At 41.5% G+C, this 27,197-nt stretch overlaps 1 protein-coding gene across 2 annotated transcripts in view; it reads left to right on the top strand.

The window, feature by feature from the left end:
• The first annotated feature begins 246 nt into the window (after positions 1 to 246).
• The window catches only part of SLC26A5 (solute carrier family 26 member 5), a 36,164-nt gene continuing 9,213 nt past the window's right edge, over positions 247 to 27,197 (top strand). Inside the window, exons 1-10 of one of the 2 annotated variants that reach the window (XM_030454808.1) lie at positions 247 to 397; positions 13,237 to 13,450; positions 14,961 to 15,100; positions 18,240 to 18,350; positions 18,893 to 19,074; positions 19,532 to 19,696; positions 22,181 to 22,333; positions 23,562 to 23,644; positions 23,730 to 23,877; positions 27,039 to 27,152. In XM_030454808.1, the coding sequence (XP_030310668.1) occupies positions 13,284 to 13,450; positions 14,961 to 15,100; positions 18,240 to 18,350; positions 18,893 to 19,074; positions 19,532 to 19,696; positions 22,181 to 22,333; positions 23,562 to 23,644; positions 23,730 to 23,877; positions 27,039 to 27,152 (1,263 nt within the window). In that variant the 5' untranslated portion in view covers positions 247 to 397; positions 13,237 to 13,283. The remainder of the gene's footprint in view (positions 398 to 13,236; positions 13,451 to 14,960; positions 15,101 to 18,239; positions 18,351 to 18,892; positions 19,075 to 19,531; positions 19,697 to 22,180; positions 22,334 to 23,561; positions 23,645 to 23,729; positions 23,878 to 27,038; positions 27,153 to 27,197) is intronic. The other variant, XM_030454817.1, reaches the window with a different exon arrangement.

Here is a 27,197-nt window from a genome sequence, read left to right as displayed (position 1 = left end):
TCAGTTATATTCACATTACGTCTGCCCCCCAGGGCTGGCTGGGGGTGTCACCTCGGTCCCTCCCTCCCCTGGCAGCCCCTCCCCAGCCCCCCCCTCCCGCCTCTCCGGGCACCCTGCGTGTAACGGCCGCACACGGGCGGCCCCGCCGCATTCTGGGACTTGTAGGCCGCGACGGGTGCGCACCCGGCGGGGACTGCGGGGGGGACTACGAATCCCAGCCGCACCCGCGCTCACCCGCGGCCGGCAGGGGAGGGGGAGGCGGTGGGGGTTGCCGGGGCGCCGCTGCCCGCCCCGCGCCCCTTGCGCTCACCTTGGTGTTGGAGGGGAGGTGCGCGGCAGCCGGTGTTGGAAGGAGATAGCGCCTGGAGGTGAGGGGAGCGCGGCCGGAGTGGTGTAGGTGAGCTCGGCGTTGCGGGGTCTCTCCTGAGGAGGGGGCGAGCCTCGCCTGTAGGAGCGCCGGGTCGGGGTCGCGCTCTGCCAGTGCCTGAAGCTCCAGCTTGGTTATCCCGGGCCAGGGACTGGCTTGGGGGACAGGGAGGGTCTCGCCCGGTGCTCTCGCCTCTTTCCGTGCTGTCCCTGCTCCCTTCGCTCCCTCTCCCCACCGGCCCCCGTCTCCTCACCCCGCTCCCTGCGCTCCGGCGGAGCTGGGTGGCGGTTTAAAAGGCGCTGGTCTGAACGCGGTGCTCGCCTCGGAGCCTCACCCGGGCAGCTCTGCGCCTTCTCCTTAAGGAACCCCATGAGAACTGAGGGGCTACACCCAGCGCCCACGCTGCTGCTGACTGTAAAATGCACACAAAACACGCGAGCTAACTTGGAAAAAGAAAAATGGAGCTAACTTGAAAAAGAAAAATGAAAGGGGAAACCAGAAGAAGGCTGGGAGATCAGTCATTTTCTCGCCTAGGGACTGGCGAGACTGACTGACAACTACAGGCTGTCAGTTTAGGTCAGAGCGCCTGTCTTGAAATAAAACGAAATAACCACTTAGGGTTGTGCTACTGTCTTCAACCCAGGGAGCTTCAGAACCTTTCCAAAACCGTGACTGATCTGTCCCTGCCTCTAATTTTCTGGCAAAGAATAAGATTATGGCTCTCCCTTTGTCAGTATTTTTCAACTTCTGGTTTGCGAGCTGTGGGAACATTTTGAACTCCTTAGAAGGGGTCAGTGAAAGCAACCAGGGAAAGCCAGCTAGAAAAGTAAGTAGGCTTGAATTTGCTGTACTGGTGTTCATACTACTATTGCAAAACTTTTAACTGAACATTGAAATAGAGTTGAAAGCTTTTTTCAGGGTGCTTCAGAATTTCAGATAACCCAAACAGCTGTTGCAAGAGGCCTTTAGAGATGGTCTGATAGCCAGAAAAAAAAAATTAAATTACTGCCATTATTTCTGTTAATGACTCAGCAGAATATACATTCATAAATCTTCATATCTGTCACACTAATAGTACACAGCATTGGTTTGGATGAGGGTGAATGACAGGCTTAACAAGGGTGTGGCTACTGCGTTTTTTTTGCTTCACAAAGGAAGAATAAAAATTTCAGACTGTTTAAAAATATCTTTTCCTGAATGTGGAATAGAATGTATTCTGGATTAACAGGTGTCTTGATTTACATTGCAGAATTTTCATAAGCACATGATACTTTACCAGCTGCTACAGAAATGCTGAGATAAATTGTACAGTTTCAGAAGCAAGCACATGTGTCTGATTTGTGCTAATTAACTCTGTGGGGTTCAACTCTTACATTGGCCTTCCTCAAGTGGTAGTTATTACACTTTGAAATGCTTGGCTTATGTCAATTCCAAGCCTTCTCAGGACACAATAGGTATTCCAGTACTGCATTTAGCAGTGTTCTTGAATTGAACTATTTTACTAATTGTCTTGCAATATGCTGTGAAACATCTCTGAAATGGAATGGGGAAATGTTATAGGGAGAGAGTGGAGTTTCACCCATGCAAACAAAGCTGCTGTTGGTAGCTGATAAAGCTGCTGAGAGCATTTACCCCATTGTATAGACCTGAGGGCCTTAACTTAAAAGCCTTGTGCTAAAAGCTGCACTACTCTTAAAAGTATATTCGAGCAGGGAGTGGGGCAAGAGCAGGAGCAATGCCGAATTGTAACCAGAATTGTTCAGTGAAGGAAAGCACTAGGTCTAATAAGAAAAAAAAACCCTGCTACTTCCAGGCTTGAGTTCTGGTCTCTGAACAGTGTTTCCTCTGCCTAACTAATCTGTCCCCAGCTGATTGTTCTGTACAAACTCTCTGTAGGGTGACACGGTGCTTAAAGGCTGACATACTTACAGTTAATAAAACTGATCTGAGGACGGTCATGGGGGGAAGGGTCTAGAAGATGGTGAAGTCTTCAGTCTCTGCCACAAACTGGGCCAAATTTTCTGACCAGAGTGCTTAATGAAGTACTCTGTTGGGTTCAGCTCTGAAGACTTGAGCCTTTAAACAGCCCTCAAGCATTGCTTTTTGTTTGGAGTTTTTTGTCCATTCCTGTAGTTTGTGTCAGATGAGGCACGCAGATCTTAGTAGATGTAGAAGTCTGTCCCAGAGATACAATGTTTTTATGACTTAAATATTCCAAAACAACATGGGAATTTCATTATTACTTAACAGGGCACTAAAATCATGCAATACTGAGGGACAGATCTAGCATGTGGCTTGATTACTGTTGCTGTTTTGCTAGTAGCTTGAGAAAGAAGGACTGAACATGTTTATATGCTTTGACTAATGTTATTGTTATGGTCTGGACTATATAGTCCACAGATATAGTACAGACAGACCATTATTGTCTTGAACTATTTATTTGGGCTGAAGCTGTAGCCTCTGATGATTGACCAGTACTTCTGTGCAACCCATAGATTGCCTAGAGGAGCACATAGTTCTTTGCCTGTAGCTACAAAGGAATTCATAACTCTGGAGCCTCTGCTTTTTCTTTTCATTTATTGAGGAGGTGTTGGTGTTTTTGTTGTTTTGGTGAGGTGTTTTTGTCCCATGTTTTCCCTCTGGTAGCCATGCTGGTTTGCTCATCTTTAATGTTGATTATGCCAGTTATTCCAACCTAAGGGACAGTGTGGGGGTAGCAACTACAAGTAATGCTGTAAACTTGATGAGACTGGACTGCAGGCAGAATAACTTGGGAAAATATTTAGGCCTAACCTATGTCTGATTTAATCAGCAGCTATTCTATGATTGTATGATTCTGTGTCATTGTCCTCTAGTTCCTAGATGGAATGCACAGTGACTAAAGCATTTATATTACTATTGCTTTCCTTGCAACTTCTTAAAGGTATCCAGACAACTTCTCCATCATCTTGCATGGTCATGTCAGACCTTAGATGAATAATGGACAGTGGGTCTCAAACAATAATGAAACTACAATTTGTACATGTACAGAAGATGTTGATTTTATGATTAAATCAGAGTATGCCAAATTTCTAGGAAGAGCTTGCTTTACTTCACCTGTCCATTCTTCCTGGACCATCATGAGCACATGGGGAAAAAGATAAGAAGCCTTTCAGTCTTGTCTACTAATAATGCCATTTCTATTCTCAGTTGAAACAGGTTGCTTTATTTCACAACTCAAGGTTCAATAACGTCCATGAGTCCCCTCATTTCTTCATACCAGCTACCTTGTTTCTGAATAGCTTTTAACAAGAGTCTCTTGGTGTCTCACAGACATTTCCCCATCTTTTCCTGTTAGATTGTTTGGTAGATCTATAACTTTCAGCACAAGAAGGCCATGCTGAAGATAAAATTTTAAAGCTCAAATTGGTCTATTGATTTAACAGTTAAGTTTAATGAATTAGACACCTTCCTTCTCTTGATGTGCTTCTTTCCCAAGATCTGTTAGCCAGCATAATGTTGTACTGCTAGAGAGTATTTCCTGCTAGTCGTTTGTGGTAGTATTTCTTAATATGCCATTGTGACTGGTTTATAGTTACTTATCTACAGCTTTTTGCTCCTCAGAATATAGTTAAGAACTGAGTCCAGGTTTTACAGTTCTTTTCTGTGTGTCCAGATAATGACAGTTTCTGTAGCTCTGTCAGATATTCCATTGAGGTCTTGATATGAAGATAAGGTTGTTTGTGTGGGCAATTGAATGGGTTTTGCAAGTCAGTTGTGTTGCTAAGGTTTAGATTTTATTAATGATCATGAGACTGCATATATGAATAACTGGTCTATGTGGGAACTTGGACTACAATTCTCAGCGATTTACATTAACTATATCTTATGTGCAGTACCAAGTTGGGAAGACCTTCAAGGTGACAAACAGTAGTGTGAATGCCTTCTTGGGAGGTTTTTTGGTTTTTTTCAGAGCTCCTCAGAAAGCCTCTCATAATAAAATTGAGCTGGGCAGACACCTAGGTTTTCATGGAGCAGAATTTAAAACTGCTTGTACCATCCAAGAGAACTTGGATTGCTACTCTGAGTTCACCACAGGGAATACTGCCCATTCCTGTTCTCAGAGAGCTCTGCTAAGCTCAGGCATGTCTGAGGAGTCATGACTGGAACAAAACCACAGATCCTTCATAGATACAGGCATCTATAATATCTTCTCTAAATCTGTCTTCTCTTAAGTTTTGCTGCTGTTGTCATAACTTTATGGCATAACATGGTTAAAGTCCTTTCCCAGAGCAAGCTAGACCTCAGTTCCAAGAATCCTTGTTCCTCTTCCAGTTCCTTTCTCATGGCACACTGTTTTCATGTTAGCTGTTGCAAGAATCTATTAATGATGGGTTGTTCTGGCAAATGCACTTGAAGAGTCAACTGGAGAACTCCTTGCTCCAACTGAACTGTTTGCACTAAACTCTGACTGATATCTTTATAGATCTGGAATAGATAATTTTTTGGTATGCGGATCCTTAGCTTTACCGCATGCTTGGATGATGAGCACCACTACTGTCTCAGAGCTCTTCATGCCTTGTTTTCAATAGTGAAACTGGAATGTAAATTTATAATCCCATCTTAAATCCCCTCATCGTCCTTCCCCCTGCCCTAGTCATTTTTTCCTGTGACCACACTGTGTTTTACTATCCTTCAACTTCCCCTAAGGTTTGGCCTGTAAACATGATGACTGAAATAACAACCTCCTGCTATTTTGTTTGTTTGTTTGTTTGTTTTTAGCTTGAAATGGAGCACTTGAGGAGACTAGTGATGTCTGTAAACTGTGTTGATGAAGCAGATACACAGGAGGGCTCCTCTTTAGGTGTCATGTCTGCTGAAGGAGTGTATCATGTAACTTCTCCCTTCTGCACAGACATTTGTTTGATGTTTCTTTGTTCCATGTTGGTAGAAAAGATGAACCAGCGACTGGAGGTTATTGGTGCACTGAGGTCACACTTAGAATCACAGAATGTCAGAGGTTTGAAGGGACCTCTGAAGATCAAGTCCCCCAGCCAGAGCAGGACCAAAACTAGAACAAGTCACTCAGAAATGCATCCAGACAGGTCTTGAAAGTCTCCAGAGAGGGAGACTCCACAACCTCTTTGGGGAGCCTGATCCAGGACTCTGTAACCCTTACAGTAAAGAAATTCTTCCACATGTTGAGGTAAAACTTTTGGTGCTCTATCTTGAATCCATTGCCCCTGGTTCAATCACAGGGCACAAGTGAGAAGAGTTTGTCCCTTCCTTGTGGCCACCTGGCCCTCGTATATTAATACACACTAATTAGACCCCCCCCCTCAATCTTCTCCTCTCCAGACTAAAAAACCCCAGGTCTCTCAGCCTTTCTTCATAAGGCAGGTGTTGCAGTCCCTTTATCATCCTCGTGCCATCTGTTGTAGTCTCTCAAGTACATCCCTGTCCCTCTTGAACAGGTCACATGAGCTATAGAAATTATTTGGAGTTAGCTTGGTGTGTATGCACAGTTTTGATTTTTGTTCTCTCCTCTGATCGTCAACTGGAGCTTTATGATGAAGACTGCTCCAACAAAATTTTTGGCATTGGCTCACCCCTGGAAAAAAAATGAAGCTAGCTAAGGATTATTTGCCTCAGAGGGGTTGTACAATCTTGCCAGTTAGCTTAAGCATGACAAAGGGGTCATCAGCCATGGTACCATTCTGGTTAACTTACCTGATTCCACTGCCACCAGGTACTGCTTCTCGATTTCAAAAGGGGCAAAGATAGCAGATAGAGACCCAAGGTCACTAAAGCCACAAAAAGCAGGAATGAAAATGATTGTATTTCCATGGATTCTCATGGTCATCAGCATGTATGCACTGGAAACAGAAGCCATCTCTTATCTATATTTGACAGAGAAGGACACTGGTGTTCTGCTGCACAGAGTGCTCCAGGTGCTTGTTTTATGCGGAATTGATTAAGCAGCTCAATCATAATAACAGGTTCCCAAAACATTCTCTTGTTGAAAACAAACATAGGACTGCTGGTTGATAAGAGATACCATTAAGATACTAATGAAGTCATTAGTACATAGAATAGATCTTTAGCGGCTAAAATATTTTTTGGCAAGAAGCATGGAATATAAAAAAACCCCTTATCAGTCACATAATTGCTTGTTTGTTTGTGTTTGTTTTTTTAATAGATCTGATTTGTTACCTTTTTCTATGATGAGGATTTCTCTGCCTCTGATGTTGTTGTTGTGCTCTTTTCAGTGGATATGATCAGTTTATTAGAAGAAAATATACTGAATCTGACAGCCTGAGGAAGTGGGGCTGCTGCTGCTCTGTGTCCCAAGGTCCAGCCAGTATCCAGGTTGAAGATGTATTCCCAGTAGGCACACACACACACAGAGCAGACATTTACATGTGTCCATGGCAAGCCACACAGGTTACAGACAGACAGCATTCATCCTCCTGCCTTTTCTGGCTTAGCAGGATGGAGGTCCACTAGTGAGACTATATATTCTTATGTCTGCAGACAGAGATACACACGCACACACAGAGACACATATGTATGTTTGTACAAGGTGGATCTCTTGTTCAGTCAGGCTGCCAAGCAGGTAGCTCCTGCATCCTTGTGTGCCCATTTGCTGGCATCTGGGTGTGTGAAACATCAGGGCTCCAGTTAATGGTACTGGCCATCCCACCTGCACACACACAGTGAGTCAGGACTCCCTGGCTCTCATAGCTGACCTTCCTGTGCTGCTCTGGACTTGTGGAGATGAGACTTCGATGAGCTGATTGCTCCTGAGATGGAGTGCAGCAGGATTTGATCAAGGCTCCCTGTCCTGACATATTCTCTCAGAACAGCTCTGTAGGTGTGTGGAGAAGATTTTTCACACAACTCAACACAGTTTATGTAGCCATCTCACCTTTCTCTGTGAAGCAGAGTGGAAATTTTGCCTGTTTAGAAAGCTCCATAGGAATTCAAGGTCTTGATTTTTTAATATTTTTTTCCCAGAAGTTCATTGGAAAGCCTCCTGTAGTGCATTTCTTAGCCTAGGACCTAAGGAGGGTAATTCTGTTTGCTTCACAAGTAATTTCTAAATTGGTGAATCTTTGCATGAAGGCTGCAGTACTAAACCATCTATTAGTTAGTGAATTTAGTAGGAGTAGTGGAGAAGGAATGAGGATAAGAATTCCTTATGACACCACCTGTCCTTTTACACCTTTGTGCTTGTTCAGTAGTTCCACCTTGGAATAATTTTATAATCATTCAAGGTGATAAGTGTAAGGCTACTGGGGAACGAGGTTAGAGAGGAAATAAAGAGAGAAGATGTAGTTCCTAAAGTTGTCTTGGTTTTTGTGTCTAGCTTGTTCAGATGGTAGGAACAGACCTTGCAATAACTCTGCTTTTTGACTTACATTTGGAAGAGCATATTTTACATAGAGTAGCAGTATTTCCAGCAGCCTTTCAGCTGGTGGTGGTTACTTGTATTTGTAAGCTTAAAGATACAAAATACTTCACTGACTTTGCAGTTTACAATCAAACTTGGGATTCCCCAGCACAGGTGCATTTTTCTATTATAATATTATACTAGTACTGTCCACTCATGCTTTTTCACTATTTAAAGCAACTCTGTGCTTAGCCACTAGAAGAAAGTTTTTATGTTCTATCAGAACAGGGAAGTCAACAGATTTGATACTGGATCCCCCTGTTGCATTAGGTCGTTCAAGATATATTCAGGTTATATACCCAAGGTCAGGAGCAAAAGTGTTCCATTTTGTGTCTGTAAGTCTATTAAAGCTGCAAAATGTGATTACAAAATAGTTAGATTTTGGGTTTAAGGAGCAGCAGACATATCATTGTCTTTGTAAATTTTATGGCTGCATTATACCTTATGTGGAGTAGATAAAAAAATTTCCTCTACCATAATCAGTATAGATGGCTTTATTGTCACAAAATTGGGAAGAAAAAGGTATTTAATTATTAACGATAGCATTATAAATTGATGTTTGCTTAATTTTGTTTTAACACCTTCAGTTTGATAATACCAGCAAAGGCACAAGAACAGGCCTTTATCAGTCAGATAAAGGATTGCCAACTCTTAAGTCTTTCACATATAGCTATTAACTACTTCAGCTCAACTCTTATCTGGCTGATAAGATTAGTGGCAGCATTTCTTAGAGATTTTTAGTTTTATTCTTGCTCTGCAGTTCAGAGGTTGTCTGAGAGTACTATTCCACTGTTAAGGCTCACATGCTAGAGATCATTTTCTCTTCCTTTGGATAAAGGTCTGCAAGTTTTCAGAAATCTTAGCCATTAAATTTGTCTTTCATGGAAATGACAGTACCTACTTTTGCTCTTCCTTGAGCATGCTGGGAGTGAAGGGCAAGGCTGAATTTCCAAGCCATGGATATCTCTATGACAGTTTGTCATATGGCTATTCAGCAAACACATGGGGGGATACTTCAGCCAGTCACAAAATGCTGTTTTGCTACTTTGTGAACAATGCCTATCATCAGTTGTAAACACAAGCATCACAGTCCTTGCTCTGTTGTGTGCTTTGGCAAAAGAGGTGGATGGGATGATGTTAAGGACTTTCATCTTAATATCTGCAACTGAGTATTAAAAATGGCCACCAGAACATGGTTATTGTTGAGATGAAGTTGGTGACATGACATGGAATACAGAAAATTATGCAGCCAACTATAGTTTTGGGATATGTTTAGGACCTCTTAAAGGCATGTGATTTCTAATACCTGCTGTGAGCCATAGCTAAGCACAAGATCCAGTCAAATCCTCCCTTAGGTTTACTTTTGTGTTTGATGGTTCCCATGAGTTAGTGCAATATAACTTCCTTGTTCAAACAGAATCAGAAATGCTCAATCTGCAGTTCAGAAACCTTCAGATGGTGCAGCTTGGGTCGTGACCTCTGGTAGTGTATCATACTAACATTGCCATCATATGGATAACTGATTTACATTTGAGCCCTGTTCAGTTACTCAAATATATCTGTATCATTTATTTCACCTTGACAAACAAAGACAGTACTGAACTTTTTATGTTTTCCATGTGCTCATAGTACCTGGAAGAATCTGGGCATGTGTAGAGAAACATGAACTGGAGGTCTGAAGACCTCTCCACATCTTGATTTACATTAGAAACTTGCATGGGTCTTCCAAATTTTAACCAGTCTACTTGAAGCTTAGCAAACTTGAACATGGAAATTATGTATCCCAATCAGGACCTGAATTGTTTGGGGTTAGCAGAGGGTTGTGTCTTTTGCAACAGAAAGAAGGGGTGCATATTCTTAAAATCTTGGACGGAAATGTTTTGAGATTATATTCTTCCTTTATTGGAACAGTTTGACCAAGTTTCTAAACTGAGTTGGCTTGTACCTTTTGCATACAGCTGTAGTTTTCATTTGTTCTGATTTGTTTGAGTGGGTTTTCTGTTTAAGGTTGATTAAAATTGCTTCTTAATTTGTAAATGAAGCTGATGTTGCCAGAACACACAGAATTACTGGAAAGGACAGATTATATGTGAATAATGACACATGGAACCATTATAGCTTCACAGAATAGTTGACACTGGAAGGGATTCAGGTTATGAGTATCTCCAAGGATGGAAAGTCCACAGCCTCTGTGGGTAACCAGTTCCAGTGTTGAAGCAGGCTTGCAGTAATTTTTTTTCTTGTGGTTAAACAGAACTTCTTGTATTTCAGTTTGTGTGCTGTGCCTGTTTACTCTCTGATGCATGAGGTATTTATACCCACTGATACTATTTTCCTGCCACAGGCACCCCCCCACCCTCCACCCACCTCAGCTCTCCAGGCAAAACAACCCCAGTTTTCTTACCCACTCCTGATATGTCAGGTGTTCCAAATTCTTAACAATCTTTGTGGCCCTTTGCTAGATCCCCTCCACAATGCCCAGGTCTTTCATGCACTGCAGAGCCAGAACTGGACCCAGCACTCCACATGTACCTCACCAGTGCTGAGAGTGGAAGAATTACCTGTCTCAGCCTGCTGCCTTTGTGCTGCGTAACTCAGCCTAGGATGCTGCTGAGCTTTTTTGCCAGAAGGACACTTTTCTGGCTTTTGTTCTATTTTTTTCTCCAGCAGGACCCACTGCTCTTTTTCTGTATAGCTGCTTTCCAGATGATTGAATCCCCAGCAGTTGCTGTTGCATGGGGCTGTTTCTCCCAGATGCAGGATTTTGTACTTTCCTGTGTTGAACTTCATGAGGTTCCTGTCCACTCATATCTCCAGCGTGTCAAGGTACTTTACAATAACAGCATAACTGTCTGGTGCATCAGCCACTCTTCTATTTTGTATCATCTGCAAGCTTACTGAAGATGGACTCTCTCCTATCATCAGGGTCATTAACGAATACATTAAATCATATTGGTCCAGGTTATCAACATCTGGTGTACTCCAGTAGTGGCTGACCTCCAGTTGGACTTCATGCTACTAGTCAAAACTCTTTGGCCCTGGCAGGTCACCAGTTTTCTGTCTGTTTAGCCCATACTTTATCTTCTTCATAAATCCATGCTGACTACTCTCAGTCACCTTCTTGTGCTCAACATGTTTGAAAATGATTTCCAGGATTACTTGTTCTGTCACCTTCCCTGAGATGAGGGTGAGGCTGACCAGCTTGTAGATCCCTAAGTTCTTCTTAACCATCTTGAAAGTGTGAGTGACACTGGCTTTCTTACAGTCCTTAGGAAACTCCCCAATTGTCATGACCTTTCAGAGATAATTGAGAGTGGCCTTCTACTATCTATAGTCTTCCTCTTGCATCTGGCTTACCTGTAGGAATCCTTCTTGTTGCCATTCATGTCCTTCTCCAGGTTCAGCTCCAGATGAACTTTGTCTTCCCTGACCCTGTTCCTGCATGCTCAGAGTGTTTCTGTATTCTTCATGGTTAATCCTTGCTGCCACCTCTCATAGGCTTCTTTGTCAGGAGTTTCTTGTTCGTCCTCATCATGTTCTTGAATTCCTGTTACTCAGGATGGACCATTCTTGAGTCTGGAAGAGGTAATCCTTGAAAACCAGACATCTCTCCAGGACTCTTCTCTTCAGGACTATATGCCATGAGATTCAGCAAAGCAGGTCCCTCAACAGGCCAAAGTCTGATCTCCTATATGCTTTGGTTTCCTCAGGATCTTGAACTCCACCATCTCGTGGTCACTGTGGCTGCCCCCAGGCTTCATATTCCTGACCTTGTTTGGAAGTATCAGAGCGTTTTTTCTTGTCAGCTTCTCCATCACCTGTGGCAGGAAGCTATCACCACTGCACCTTAGAAGGCTCCTGCTGTGTCTGTCCTGCTGTGTTGCCCTTCCAGCAGACACTAGGGTGGTTAAAGCTTCAGTTCAGATGGGAATGACTATTGGAATAATCCTATACTAATGTTACCTGGCTTAAAGTCTGCAGGCAGGAGGGAAAATCATAATGCTGAGAATGATGATTTGCTGAACAAGAACATGAGGAAATAGTTCACAAAATGTCATTTAGGCTTTTTAATAAATTGAAGCTATGGATAGATGTAAAAGAAGCTTAGAACAGATTTCAGGAGTAGACAGGTAATAAGCTCTGATAGTACCCTGGCTTATAAGAAAAGTATTAAATCAAGTTCTAGGTACTTTATTTCACACCATAAAGCTGGAGTAAATCTTGAACATGCTGTAGGGAAAAAATATGACTTTGGTAAAAATATCCTGTTGTGGCTGAGTAAGGAAAATCTTGCTTACCAAATAATAAGAACTATAGAGGTGCTGGGTCATGTCTGTCCTGGAAGGCAGAGAACAGTAAACCTTGGGTGGAAAATTCCAGCACCCTTGTCAGACTGAAGGCTTAGGAAGCATTATTGGTATTTTGCTGCCAGCCAGACTGTATTTGCTGAATCAGAATGTTGGACCATTCATGGTTAGCTTTGTCTGAGTATTTAGTTAGCAAGTTGTTTAATTTCTGTGACCCTTTTCTAGGAAAGTATTGATGAGTGCAGCTAAAAACTAAACACCTCTGGGTTAGCTCCCTTGGTTGAAGGCAAACACATGCTTAAAGTGACCTGCTGGGCATGAGCCCAAGGGCCTTGTTCACAGCTGAGGCTCTGTTTCCCATTGTGCTCACATTCTGTCATCAAATGCAGTGCAAGCCAGCCTCTGCTTAACACTACAGCAGCCCTGTCATTTTGCTCATAATTTGGAGTTATGTTTCTTGCCCTGTATTTCCAGAAGCTGCCAACAAGGGGCAAAGGAATTAACAGAATATCTCCTAAAAATGAGATGTTTATGGTGATGAATCAGACAGACAAATAGATGCTTACAAACCTTCTGGCTAATTTTAAAATTGTGAGTCTTGTTTTAGTGGGCGTAGGACTGAGAATAGCAGTAAGTGACACATTAATTGAAATAACAACTTTTTTGAAAGTAGTGAATTGTGCATCCTTAAGATGGTGTCTGGAAACAAGAAGCCTCTGAAAGAGAGGAAGGAGAAAGCAGGTTGGATGCAGGAAGCAACTGATTATGTGGAAGAAAGATGTGGCTTTCTCAGTATTGAAATTGGAGTTCTGTCTTCGGACATGGATGTGACAGTTTGTGAGTAAGCAGGAAGTAACACAGCAATAAAATAATCTCCTTTCAGCACTGGCATATCCTTCCAAAACTGAGGGAAAATCCAGATAAGCATGAATATAACCTTCCAATTTTATTTATGAAACTATTTGTAGAGCAATTAAGGCAAAAACTCCATATAGTCAAAATTTTTAGTCTGGTTTCTTACTGCTGTACACAGACTGTTCTTGTCTGTGGTTTGGCAAAATACATTATTTGAGTGAAATGCCAAAATTTGAGGTTAAAAAAGTAATCAAACTTATGTTGTCTGCAACCAGGTTTTTTATTGGAGGCTGTGGAACTGTTCTTTCTTGGCTCCTGGTCCATGAGATCAACTATGGAACATGATCAAGAACATGAATCATGTTGTGAGCAAACCCAGAGGTACTGTGTGGAGAGGCCAATCTACAACCAAGAGCTCTTGCAAGGACATCTGCACCGCCGAGAAAGAGCACCTCAGACTCTAGGGCAGAGGATTGCACAGTCGTGTCGGTATGGGGGTTTTTTATTTTTATTTTACTGGTTAGAAACATGAAAATTCTTAATTGATTCCTGCACGTATCTGTTAATTATTCAAAGAAACCTAAGCTATAAAAGCACTAGTTCTGCTTTCAACAAGAATAATCAAAGGAAGAATGGAGACGTATGACAGCTGTGTAGAATCTAAATTATTAGTCTGCTATGGACTTAGCAGAGACATTCTCTAGCTTTTAACTAACAGCCTTGGAATACTTTCAGCAAGTATCATCTGGCTAGACAGGAAGTGTTTCTAACTGTGCATCCCTTGCTCTGTTGTACTAGGGAATACTGAAAAACATTCTTGTGAAGTTCTCATTAGCTTTATCATTTATCAGTACTTCATTTGCAAAGGTGATTCAGTGTCTTTCTAGAACCTCATTCTGCAAAACAACAAATGATTTCTGCCTGACTGCTTGTCTGTAAAATATCTGTTTGTGTGATTTGACATTTGGAGATTTGTTTTGGCTACTGGAATGACCATTCTAGCCATAGTGGCACTTATTTCCACGTCAAAAAACTTATCTGTCCTCAGATAAAAATGTGTGGATCAAAATTGTCCTGAGCTATGACTCCTTGTGATTCAGTCTGCTTAAACATGGACATATAAGGACATCTCCAGTTCCTCTTTCACTTGCAGCAATAAGCTTCATCACTATGCAATTTAGTCCCATGAGAATTCAGAAATATTAACAGGTCTCTGCAGTTCTCTTGCAGTTGCCCTACACAGAGAAGCATTTATATGATCCCAGTGTTATATTTTTACTCAAAGCTAAATTTTCTTGCCGCAGTACAATCCAAGTATGATGCATGGCCATACTGGATAGAGATATTTATTTTCTGGCTCAATTTGTCATGAGTCAGAGTTTCAGAAGGTTAATAACTGTTAAGAGATGTGAGGATTAGTGTTGCTGGCTTCAGTGCCTTGTCTTTCAGGGTAAAGAAAGGGTGATGTTCTCAGATAGTCTTAAAGGTAGCCTATCAGTACCAGTGAGAGTAACAAGTATTAGTGGAAGAATAGGGTTTTTAAAAAAATATAAAAAATGTTATTATAATAAAACAAAGTACAAGGCACCAAGTAGTAAAAAGCATTGCAAAGTAGTTTGAGTGAAAACTACCATAAGAAAACAAGTTATCCTCGTGGGATTCTTGCTAGGAATGATCTCGGCAAAAAGAGGGTTGTGTGACTGCTCAGTCATGCATAGACTTGAGCAATTTCTCTTCCTGCTGACCTCCAAGCCTCACAAGCCTGTTGATTCTCCTCTCCAGTTCTGTAAGGTTTGTGAACAGCAACCAACATGTGGTAAAGAGCTAAATTAACCAGTCATAGTTATTTGTGTTTAAGCTGTGTCCAAAAATTACTGTTATCAGTGCTCTGAGCCTGCCTTTAATGGAGCTGTTTACCTGCACAGGGGTGAAAGATAAATTTTCAACGTGTTTGTCCCCTGCAAGCATCTAACTTTTTCATTCTGCTTTATATTTTCAGTTGTTCATCTAAGAAACTCAAGTCTCGTCTTTACAGTTGCTTACCAATTTTACAATGGCTTCCTCGTTACCCAGTGAAGGAATACTTACTAGGGGACATTATCTCAGGTATAAGCACTGGGGTTATGCAGCTTCCTCAAGGTGAGTATCATTCTGGATTTATTCATTCTCTTCTTTGTTTTTTCTGTGTGTGCTTTTAAAGTAGTGCTTGGCTTCCTGATCGTGAGAACAGAATGTGTATTTCAGGTGTGTGTATAGATCAGTGCAGCATTCTGCAGACCAGACCAGAATGATTCCCTCACAACTGCAGTCAGTGATGCACAGCAAACTGTGAAAGCAGCTTACCTCTGGATCAGTACTAACAGTTCTTGATGACAGAACAGTTTTTCACAGTTTAAGTGCATGTCTCAAACTTTCCTGAATGTACCCAATTGTTTTTTTGTCTTCTCGTCCTGAAAGTTGTAGTAAATTCCCTTCAGAGGGTAGCAGTGTTTAATAGAGGTAGTGTCTCAGAGGAGCAACTATTGCAGAGTAACCAAACTAAATTTAACCAGAGAAGAACATGCAAGAAATCAGACCCTGATCCCTCTTTTTCGCTTAAGGCTAGAAGTCACCAGTTTAAGCTGGAACCATAATGGTGGGCAATAATTTACATGGTAAAAATAAATTAGAAGTGTCTTATATAACAAGACCCCAAATCTATGGAATTTCTATTAAATTACTGAGAAGTTTTTCACCCCAAATGTATCCTGGTCCCAGAGCAGGAGCAGACTCTGTTGAAGACAAAGACAAAGCCACTGTTCACTGTTCTGTTTGGCTCTTGGATACTGGACCAGTAGAAACTTTTGTTCAGCCTGACACCTTACTATGAGTAGTTTCAGAACTGCTGTGGGTTTAGAAAGTGACAGCATTTTTACAGCAGTATCATTATAGGGTGCCATCACCTCTCTGGGAATGGCAGCTTCACGACAGCTGCTACAGTCCCAGCAGTTTTCCCCAGGAAGTCTTGGACTAGAGGGAATTCTTGAGTTTGTGCAGAGCCCAGTCCTTATGATAAAGGTAATGTCATTGAACATGTATAAGTTTACTTGCATTTTGGTTTACTTTATATTTCCAGCTCACTCTTGCCATTTTGGGCTGAGGCAATTCTGAAGTAAATCCAAGAAGCCTAGATTTCAGTAGGCTTTTAAAGCAATGGACCTTTTAAAGCAATGGCATATTCTTAGTCTGTGCAGTTGACTTCTTTATTGCTGTAGCTTTCCAGTTTTGTGCAGTTTTTAATAGTTAAGGATATTTTTTCTGACACAAATATAAACATCAGCCTATCTTAATCTAATAACTGTCAGGAAAATCTGTCATATACTAGACATTAACAATTGTATACTGAAACTCAGTTTATATTATGACCCTATAAGGACACTAGAATTTTAAGTGGTCAGCAGTGAACTTGAAAACAAAGTCACAAAATGGGTGTAATCTAAACATTATTCTTTTCTTCAGTGACCGCAGATATGCCCTTGAGCTGCTCCTAATCTTTCCCGTTCTAAAAAGGCAAAAGTTCAACTTTTATTTTTCTGGAATGGGTGTAATTATAGCAAGCAGGAGTTCAAAGAAGCCTGGGAATTGTTCCAAGCAGAGCTAAAATGACCACAGTCCTTAAGCCATAAACTCCTGTCATGTCAATATCTCTATATTTGCTTGGCACTGACTACCTTTATAAATGCCAGTAAAAATGAAAAGGAAGAGGAATAAAAGTCCATTCAGATCATGAACTGCATATAGACCCACCCTCCCAGTTTTGAAACCACTGGTTTTCAGTTCTGGTCACTTGAGCTTTTAAGTTCATCATCCTATTAAAGGACAGGCTCCTGCTGTAGAGGGTATTCTGCTGAATTTGGTATGAAAAGTAGCCCTTGGGCCAGAGAATGTATGTGGGATGGGTTTCAGAAATACATAATGAAAAGCTCACTACTGGAAGAGAATAACTGATATCATCAGTACAGTTCTGGTAGAATTATGAAATCTTGGTTAGGACTCAAACATTGCTTAGGGCATGAGCAGGGCCATGTGAGTTATGACTCTGTGCAAGCACATTTGTATGGTATAAAAGTTCCCTTCCTGGTTTTGTTCTTTTGTGATAACCTGGTGCTTTGTGTCTCAATTTAAAGATAAACTAACAAGGAGAGGTGTTTTTTTTATCACACTGGCTCTCCATGGTGGGTGAACCATTGCTTCCTTTTGTAATTTGCAATGGACCATTGAGCTTTTATTTCCTAGCTTGGATAAGTCTGCCCAGGTGTGGTAAGAACACACTTGAGTGTGTTCTTCAGTTGTCATGAGTATACACTTGCAAAGGTGAATTGGAGAACCAGGAAATGTTCTTCTCAAGTTTGTTCAGTTCTGGTGTCTAATTCTCATTAATACAAGCTCTATAGAGAAAACTATTTTGCTGGAGCTGCTCAGGACAGTTATGTGCTGTATCATATGGTGGCCACAGTTTGCTCATGAGCCTGGTCCCATGATAAGCACATGCTTAGAGCTCCATAGGAAATGTCCCTCCCCAGTGTCCTTCAGAGCTCCATAGTCCTCTTCAGAGCTCTTGATGTGCTTGCCTGTCTCACCTACAAATAAGAATGATGTGGATTGCACTTCCACTGCATGGAGCTAGACAGGGTTTAGTAACAAAAAGGACTTAATTTTCAGCTCTGTGACCTTATAGATCATAAACAATCCTTCCCTGCGTATCTTACATTTTGGAGCATGTTTTGCAGAAACATGAACTGTTCTGTCCTCCCATTCATTCAGGGATGAGGAGGGAGAGAGGACAGAAGTGTATAATTAGTCGTAGACTACCACAGAAATCGTGTCTGATTAGAAAAGGAGGAGAAAAATCAAACGTGTCCCACTGGTTATGGGGCCATGAGGTGGTTTTAATTCTGTTATTTGACAGATGAAACACAAGCTACAAAAGAGTTTGACTATTAAGAAGTACCTCCAGCCACAAAGGCAAAAGACTGAGTGCATGCATGCACTGATGTTGACACAAACACACATGAATGCACCTGCAGTGCCTGAAACTTGGAACTTAGGGCTTCCTGACTCAAACCACTTTGTACTGCCATACAGTATTGCATGTATTAATGAGTATTCCCTGCAAGACTTCTCGTTGTTTAAACCTGTGATACAGCTCTTGACTTCCTTTTAGTGATCTTAAATCCTCATACTTCAGATGGATTCTTTTGTTGTTTGCCTAACATAAATGTTAATGTCTGTTTTCTAGGTTTGGCATATGCTTTGCTGGCAGCTGTTCCCCCCGTATTTGGCCTATATTCTTCATTTTATCCTGTCTTTCTGTATACTTTTTTTGGAACCTCCAAGCACATATCAATAGGTATGTGTGTGTGTGCGTGCACGTGTGTTGAATAAAGTAAAAAATAATATTGGAGAAACAGGAAGTGTAGTTCTTTTCCAGAAATTCAGATTTAAATGAAAAGGAGAAAGACAAATGTGTCAAACATAGATTTATTGTTAATTTATCCATCCTACTTAGTAAGTAATGGAATCTTTAATTGGATTAGATTTAGAAATAGTTGCTGTTAACTCATGAATGATAATTCTATTTCTGCTGTCAGCTCTGTGTGGCCAGGATGAATCTTTAATTTGCATACTGAGAGAAGAAAAATTACCATTGTTTTGGGTTTTTTTTGTTTGTTGTTTTTTTTTTTGCCGTAGAGGTGTATGCTCACCATCTGGCTAGCCTTACTGAAGCAGATTTTACTGGACAAAAAAAACCCACCAATATTTAGGTAGAAAACTCTATTAGTGTTTAGTATTAGTATTAGTATTTAGTATTATTTCTTAGTAAGAACCACTCTTAAATAAGATAATCTGCCAGGATTTTAACTAATGATTTTCCTCTCCCTCTGATTTCAGGCACTTTTGCTGTGATTAGTATGATGGTTGGTGGTGTTGCTGTGAGAGAAGTGCCTGATGAAATTATTTCTACAGGCTATAATTGCACTAACATTACAGATTCCCTTGACTGTTACTCTGCCAGGGATGAAAAGAGGGTCCAGGTAGCTGTGACTCTCGGCTTTCTTTCAGGAATTATCCAGGTATGTGCCTGCAGTTTGCTGTAAGGGCAAGTTCAGCCGCTGCACCTGACTCACACTTTCAAGGGGCACTGGGTCATGGTGGGTCCCCTGGCAACAGACTTGTGCTTCAGCACTGCCCTGTGTAGAGTACAGGCTGCTAGCAGAAATGGGGAGGGGTACAGTGGAGGCAATTCCTACCTGGAATCTTGGCTTAATTGGGAAAAATGGGAGCTCTCCCCTTTGATTTCGTTTCCTATCCCATCAGAAAAAGTCAATCTGATGTTCTCTATAACCTGTCCACAAATGCATACACACAAACACGCATGTTTACCTGTCTCCCACATTGTGCCATTGGCATAGAAGCCTAATCTCGCTTGGGCATCAAGGTAAAACAAGGTGTCCTGTGGGCTGTCTGCTATATAGTGCTGATATTCAGGCTGCAGAGAGCCACATGGTTAATATCTCTCTTCTTCATTAGTTGTGTTTAGGTCTCCTTCGATTTGGATTTGTAGCCATCTACCTAACAGAGCCCCTAGTGCGGGGATTTACTACTGCTGCTGCAGTCCATGTCTTCACTTCTCAGTTAAAGTATCTCCTGGGCATTAAAACTAGCAGATACAGTGGACCCCTCTCAGTTGTGTATGTGAGTAACTACATTTACTAAACAAGCAAATTCTGCATTGTCTGGATATAATACTTAAGCCTTTTGCAGCTATTATTTTCAGTAGTAGTATTTTGGCTTTAAGTAGAATAATGCTTGAGTATTCAAAACAGGATGAGGTCTTTAAATGCCACATGAGCATCCTGAAGTGCAGTTTGGCTGTGACTTGGTAAATCAGCAGTCTGAGATGGGCAGATTGAAGGATTCTGCTACATGTAGTTTTGTAATATGAACAGATCATGTTCATGAAAGCAAGTGTCTTGTATTTTGTGGGAAAATGTGCTACTAAAAAAGCTATCCTCCTAATAAAATATAAGCCTGAAGCCCTAGCTAATATGCTTCAGTGTAGACCAAATATGTTTTACAAAGCTAGGAAATGTTATTCTCAGAACCTTTGATTTCTTTGATTTCACACACAGGTTCTGTTGGGAGTATTCTTCATTTCCTGTTTTGTAATGTAATTGGACACAAAGTGCTTTGTCATCATAAATGTATATATTTGTTAGAGTTGTGGGAAAAATATTTTGAAAGCAAGACATTCAGTGTAAAACATTGCTATCTCCATTATTTAATATACTTCATAGCTTATTCATTATTTGACATAGTTCATAGCCTAATCTTCCCCTCACCTTCTGTTTAATACACAGAACTGTGAGAGAACAGCAAAAAAACCCACCATGCAGCGTAAAGCAGTATGACTTAAACAAAACCAAAAGCTCTTGTTCACTTGCATTCAAAATTGACAGTTGGGCTCTAAAAAAAAAAATGTACTGTATCCCATGCAGTAAATTTTTTGTATAAAGGGACATTTATAATTGAAATAATAACTAAAGCTTTTAAGTTTATATGAGCATTAGTTTTCTTCCTGTTTTTAACAAGTGGAGTTGACGTGCACCTCAATCTGGGTTGCCTGTCAGTCTGGGAAGCCCCAAGTTGTTATCACAAAATCAATGCTCTGTGCAAAGAAGAACTTCTGAGTGGAAGAATAGGAAAGATCCTGCATATGTGTGGAAGAAAAAAAAACAAATAGCTTTTGAGCAGATTGATGGGTCAGCAATAATGGAGCTTCAGGATTTTGACTACATGGAGGCTATAGAAAAATACTTTGTTTGAATCTTTCTCGTACATTTGTGTAGATGTAACTGACCTTTTAGAAACAAGGCTGCAGTAATGATTAATTCCTAAATTTGCTTGTTAGTTCTCTAATCAAGAAACCAGACATACTAACTGCCTGACAAATAGGAGGGAAGGCATACATTCAAAATTTACTACCAGAGCATCTTGAATGTATAATATCCTGACAGTTGCTGTAGTTTTCCTTCTCTCTAAAGAAGGATATGTACACTCTCTTTCAAAGGCCTCTCCAGAGGTCATGTATTTATTCTTATTTCATAAATCATAGGATTGGGGTTGGAAGGGACCTCTAAAAGTCATCTGTCCAACCCCTATGCAGTAAGCAGGGATATTCTCAACTAGATCAGGTTGCTCAGAGCCTTGTCAAGCCTCACCTTGAATATCTCCAGGGGTGAGGCCTCAACTACCTCCCTGGCCAACCTGTTCCATTTTTCAACCACCCTAATGGTAAAGAACTTTTTTTTAACATCAAATCTAAATCTGCTCTTCTCTAATTTAAAACCATTGCCCCTTGTCCTGTCACTCCAGGCCCTTGCAAGCAGTCCCTCTCCATCCTTCCTGTAGGCTCTCTTCAGATACTGGAAGGTCACTATTAGGTCTCCCCAGAGCCTTCTTTTCTCCAGGCTGAACAACCTCAGCCTTTGGAGGAGAGGTGTTACAACCCCTCATAATTTTCCTGGCCCTATTTTGCATTTTTAAAATCCAGTGAAAGGAGAAGAATTAATTGGTAGGGGAGTCATTTACCCTTTAGTGATTTGTGTGTTCCAGCAAACTTCTTTCCTAACACCCTTTTAATAATGTTTTTAACTTAAAGATATTTGAAATAATGGCCAGTTGTCAGATCACTGTTTTGTAGTCATAATGCTATGGTAACCTCAATGGTTGCATCAGCAGCTTTATTGTTTTAGAACAGTTTATGCAGGTCTAAGTAGATGTGACTTGCCAAAGAATATTTGAAGGTATTAGAAGGATTTTACATTGATTGCTTTCAGGCAGCTGCCAGTATGAAATACGTGTGAAAATATTGATGATAAGAGATGTAGTTTAGTTTAGACTTTTTCCCTCATGATGAGTTTTTTCTCCACATTTTTGTCCCTGTTGAGGTAGACTGATACTGTGACTGATTGCAAGTGGACCTCACTTACTTCAGATACTGTGAACTTGTGTTTTGTGGGAACAGTGGGGATTTTGATGAGGCACTGATACACTGTGCTTATAAATGCAGAATAAAAGCACAGCTGAACAGCAGCATATAATTTGCTTTTTTGTGGCAAATCTCCATGAAGATTATATTTTCTTAGGGATAATTGTGATGCTTCTGTTGTGTTACAGAGCATAGCAGCTGTGCTTTCAAAAATAACAACAACCAATATTGCTGCATTGATTGTTGGATTAATATGCATTGTTCTGCTGTTGATTGGCAAGGAAATCAATCTCCGGTTTAAGAAGCAGCTTCCAGTTCCTATTCCTATGGAGATCATTGTGGTAAGTCAGTTGTGAAATTCTATAGCTAAATTATGTAACTATTCTGAAGCTGTAGGAACTATGTCATTTTCTATCAGGTCTTACAGCTTTATAGTAACTTCTATTGAACATAATTCATTTGAGGCTTGATCCATTTGATTTGATTTGATTTGATCCATTGAGGCTTGAAGATTTGGATACTTACAAGGTTAAGGACTGACAGGCCCGAATTTTAAACACAAGGTCCCAAAGAATTGAAAACACAGTTAAATACCTACAGTCCCTCAGAGCAATGGGTAGGTAGTCCCACTCCATCTTGGACTTCGTGTGTGTGTGTGTGTGTGTGTGTGTGTGTGTGTGTGTGAATGATTATCTGCAAGACATGCCTCTGAGTCCAAGAGCCCAGAAGTCCTTTCTGAAAAAGGTGCTTACAGATGCATGTTTCAGAGGTCCTGCAGGGCTTGTTTCCTTTTTTAATGCAGTGGTAGAAAGAAGAGCAGGAACCAGTGAGACTTACCATTTAAACTTTCTTTCTCTGTTTCTGAGACTGATAACTGACTGCAGCATTGATTCTGTTTCAAGCGACTTCTCTAAAATACACAGCTAAAGCAGACTGTCTTAGTAGACACAAAGCCAACAGAGAGAGGTAATGTTTCATCTTTAAAAGTGGTTGGATTTTAACATGAGTTCCTAAATTAGAGCTTGCAAACTGTACAAAATCAGAGCCAAGAAAGGGGATTAACTGAAGGTATGGGTATAATCTAGATAGAAGGAGCAAAGAAAAGGGATGTTGTTGGGAGATTATGAAGGTGGTGTAATAGGGCACTGGTTTATGGTAAGGCAATAGCAAAGTGGTATTACACCTGTCCCTGTCACTGCTGCTGCACCAGTTCTGTTTACAGGTAATACACAGGTTATGCACATGAAAATATTGAAGTACACGTGTCCTTAGCTTGTCCTTGCATTTCATTTCCCAGGACACTATTCTGCCTGGGCTTGGCTCAGATTGAGTGATTCAGATCATGCCATGGGATGTTCCATTTAACTGTTTCCAAGAAAACTTTTATCAAATCAATGGGGGTTGGAGATGATGGACGGAAAATCATGATGCTTCCTCCTTTGTTTCTGTACCCCATCTTAGAAAACTGACAAATAAATTTAATCCCTTGTGGGTATTTTTTTAATCAGTTTTTTGGGTGGCTTTATGTCTTTTGAGCTAGTGTTTATAAATGTGTCTGTGGATTTCTAGGTAATTATTGGCACAGGAGTTTCAGCTGGAATGAATCTGAGTGAATCATACAAAGTGGATGTTGTTGGTAATATTCCTCAAGGGTAAGGATGATATATTCTTATTCTAACTGTAGCTTCTTTGTAGCTGTTATTTTAGTAATTTGTAAATATTTATTTCATCCCCAAGGTTACGTGCACCAGCAGTTCCTGAGCTCCATCTCATCCCAGCAGTATTTGTGGATGCAATAGCAATAGCAATAGTTGGATTTTCAATGGCTGTATCAATGGCCAAGATCTTTGCCCTTAAACACGGTTACGACATTGATGGGAATCAGGTAAAAGGATTTGGGTTGCTTTATTGAAAATTCTCAGTAGCACCTTTTCTAAATTAGAATGGAGTGTTCAACAAGGAGGGGCTTTTCTTTAATAGTGGAACTGAGTTAGGTTTTTGGTGGCCTACACATTGAAACACCAGGAATTATTGTAATAATTGTATTGTGGCTGTGTTTTAATAACCATTTTCACTTCCAGCTTCATTTTGGGGAACTTGGTTCTCTTGGACTTGGAGATATGCATTTATATTAATTATTGGGACAATCATTATGTAACCTACTGCCCTGATGGGCAGCTCTTTTATCTCTGTTTTCTGTAATAGAGCAGAGCACAGAGTGTTCCCATATGATAAGTACAATGCCTTATGTGTCAAAGAACTATTAGGTTTAGACGTTTCAATTATGCTTTATAGTTTCCTTTTTATTCTCACCTGTTACAAATAGGTGGATTATAATTTTCTGGGGCAGTAATTGGCCCTGTCTGTAGTGAGCATACCTATCATGATTTGAGTGAGAGGCTGTGGCTAGGGTATCTCTAAAACTAAAACAATATGTCACCCACACCTACTCTTGTCTTCCTGTGTAATTTAGAATCAATACTGTAATTGGATTATTGGTTGATATCCTTGTGATGTCAACGGACACTGAGTGTTCATATCCTGTAACTCACTTCCTAGAGCAAGCATTTGACACAGCACAGATCAGCTGTTTCCCCTTCTGAAAATGGCTGCTTTCATGAGAGGAAATGGAATTTAAGTGACTTTTACCTACAGAGTTTTACATATAGTTAGATGAATCTCATTCCTCTTGTCACTGTTTTCTGTTACCCAGAGAGAGAATAGGGCAAATCTGTAGATGCATGAATGGAATTGGCTCCATTTATGTTAGTTTAAATAATCATCATTGGCCCGAGCTAAGCATCTAGATCTTTTTTCTCAGGAGGTGCCAGATGCTACTTCACCTGGAATTTAACCTATAGAATTCCTTGTCACCTGATGCTGTGCACGCAGAGTGTTTAAGTGAATCAGAAAAAGAGTGTACAAATGCAAAGAGAAAAACTCAGTGAGGGCTACTGAAAAGGTGTAACTCAGATGACTTCAGGTACAGCTAGCAGGATGGCATCAGAAACACAGCACTGAGGTAGACTGAGCTCTGATCTTGCTCATGACAGCAATTCTCATGTGGGATCTTCCTGATGAAGCAGGGGTCACACATTATTTTTTGATGTACAGCAGTGGACTGACACCCATGGAAACACAGCCAAGGCTGTTCTTGGTTCCAATAGTAATAAGCAGACAGTTGAGTGTGGGAATGGAAGAACAGTGTTTGTAAGAGAAATCATTTTCCATGTATATTCAGGGTTAAAATGCAAGTTACCTCCAAGGTGAAGAAATCCTTAAAACAAGCAATGCATCATTCATTTGAGTCTGACTTATTACTGTATCTTTAAGAATGGAAAATGTCTGCAGAACAATCTCCTTTTTGTAGTGAGGGGCCCAAAACTGAACACAGGATTCAAGGTGTGGCCTCACCACTGCTGAGTAGAGGGGTATGATCCCTACCCTAGTCCTGCTGGCCACATTATTTCTCATAGAAGCCAGGATGCTGTTAGCCTTCTTGGCCACCTGGACACACTGCTGGCTTATATTCTGCTGGCTGTTGACCAACACCCCCAGATCCTTTTCCACCAGGCAGCTTTTCAGCCACTCTACCCCATGCCCATAGTGTTGCCTGGGGTTGTTGTGACCCAGTGCAGGAGCCAGCACTTCACCTTGAACTGGCTGGAGGGCCGGGCCCAGAGAGTGGTGGTGAACGGGGCTGCATCCAGTTGGCGGCCGGTCACTAGTGGTGTCCCCCAGGGATCAGTGTTGGGCCCAGTTCTGTTTAATATCTTTATCGACGACTTAGACGAAGGGATTGAGTCCATCATCAGCAAATTCGCAGATGACACCAAGCTGGGAGGAAGTGTGGACCAACTGGAAGGCAGGAGGGCTCTGCAGAGGGACCTGGACAGACTAGAGAGCTGGGCCGATTCCAACGGGATGAGGTTCAACAAGGCCAAGTGCCGGGTCCTGCACTTTGGCCACAACAACCCCATGCAGCGCTACAGGCTGGGCACAGAGTGGCTGGAGAGCAGCCAGGCAGAGAGGGACCTGGGAGTCTGCATTGACAAGAAACTGAACATGAGCCAGCAGTGTGCCCAGGTGGCCAAGAAGGCCAATGGCATCCTGGCCTGTATCAGAAACAGCGTCACCAGCAGGTCCAGGGAGGTGATTCTGCCCCTGTACTCAGCACTGGTGAGGCCACACCTCGAGTACTGTGTCCAGTTCTGGGCCCCTCAGTTTAAGAAGGATGTAGAGGTCCTGGAACAGGTCCAAAGGAGGGCAACCAGGCTGGTGAAGGGACTCGAGCACAGGCCCTATGAGGAGAGGCTGAGAGAGCTGGTGCTGTTCAGCCTGAAGAAGAGGAGGCTCAGGGGAGACCTCATTGCTGCCTACAACTACCTGAAAGGAGGCTGTAGCGAGGTGGGAACTGGACTCTTTTCACAGACGACCTTCAACAAGACAAGAGGACACAGTCTTAAGTTGTGCCAGGGGAGGTTTAGGTTAGATATTAGAAAGAATTTCTTCACGGAGAGGGTGATTAGGCTATGGAATGGACTGCCCGGTGAGGTGGTAGATTCTCCGTCCCTGGAGACATTTAAAAAAAGACTGGATGTGGCACTCAGTGCCATGGTCTAGCAACTGCTCCGGTGGGTCAAGGGTTGGACTAGATGATCTCTGAGGTCCCTTCCAACCCAGCTAAATCTATGATTCTGTGATTCTATGATACTTTGTACAGTTGGCCTCAGCCAATCAATCCAGCCTGTCCAAGCCCCTCTGTAGAGCTTTTCTGCCTTCAGGCAGATCAACATTCCCACCCAGCTTGGTGACATCTACAGACTTACTGAGGGTATGCTCACTCCTGTTGCCCAGATAGTTGATGCATCAACTTGCATTGTGAGAACCACAAGTACAGCCCTACAATAGGGTTGCTTACTCTTTACATGTAAGGTTGCTAAAAGCACCATAAATAAGATGTGGTTATTTGCTATGTATGGATAGCTCCTGCTTTGTACAGTTGTTAGGTATAACCACCTTTTATTTTTCTGTCATATAACACAGGAACTTATTGCCTTGGGAATATGCAACTCTGTGGGGTCATTTTTCCAGAGCTTTTCAATCACTTGCTCAATGTCTCGGAGTCTTGTTCAGGAAAGCACTGGTGGGAAAACTCAGGTATGTAAACTGAAATTCTGAGCCAAACGAAGTTTCTTTTTGGAG

The sequence above is a fragment of the Calypte anna genome, chromosome 1 (assembly GCF_003957555.1).
Source record: "Calypte anna isolate BGI_N300 chromosome 1, bCalAnn1_v1.p, whole genome shotgun sequence".
NCBI lineage: Eukaryota > Metazoa > Chordata > Aves > Apodiformes > Trochilidae > Calypte > Calypte anna.
Note: the sequence above shows the minus strand (reverse complement) of the source record. Positions and strands in the feature narration are given on the sequence as shown.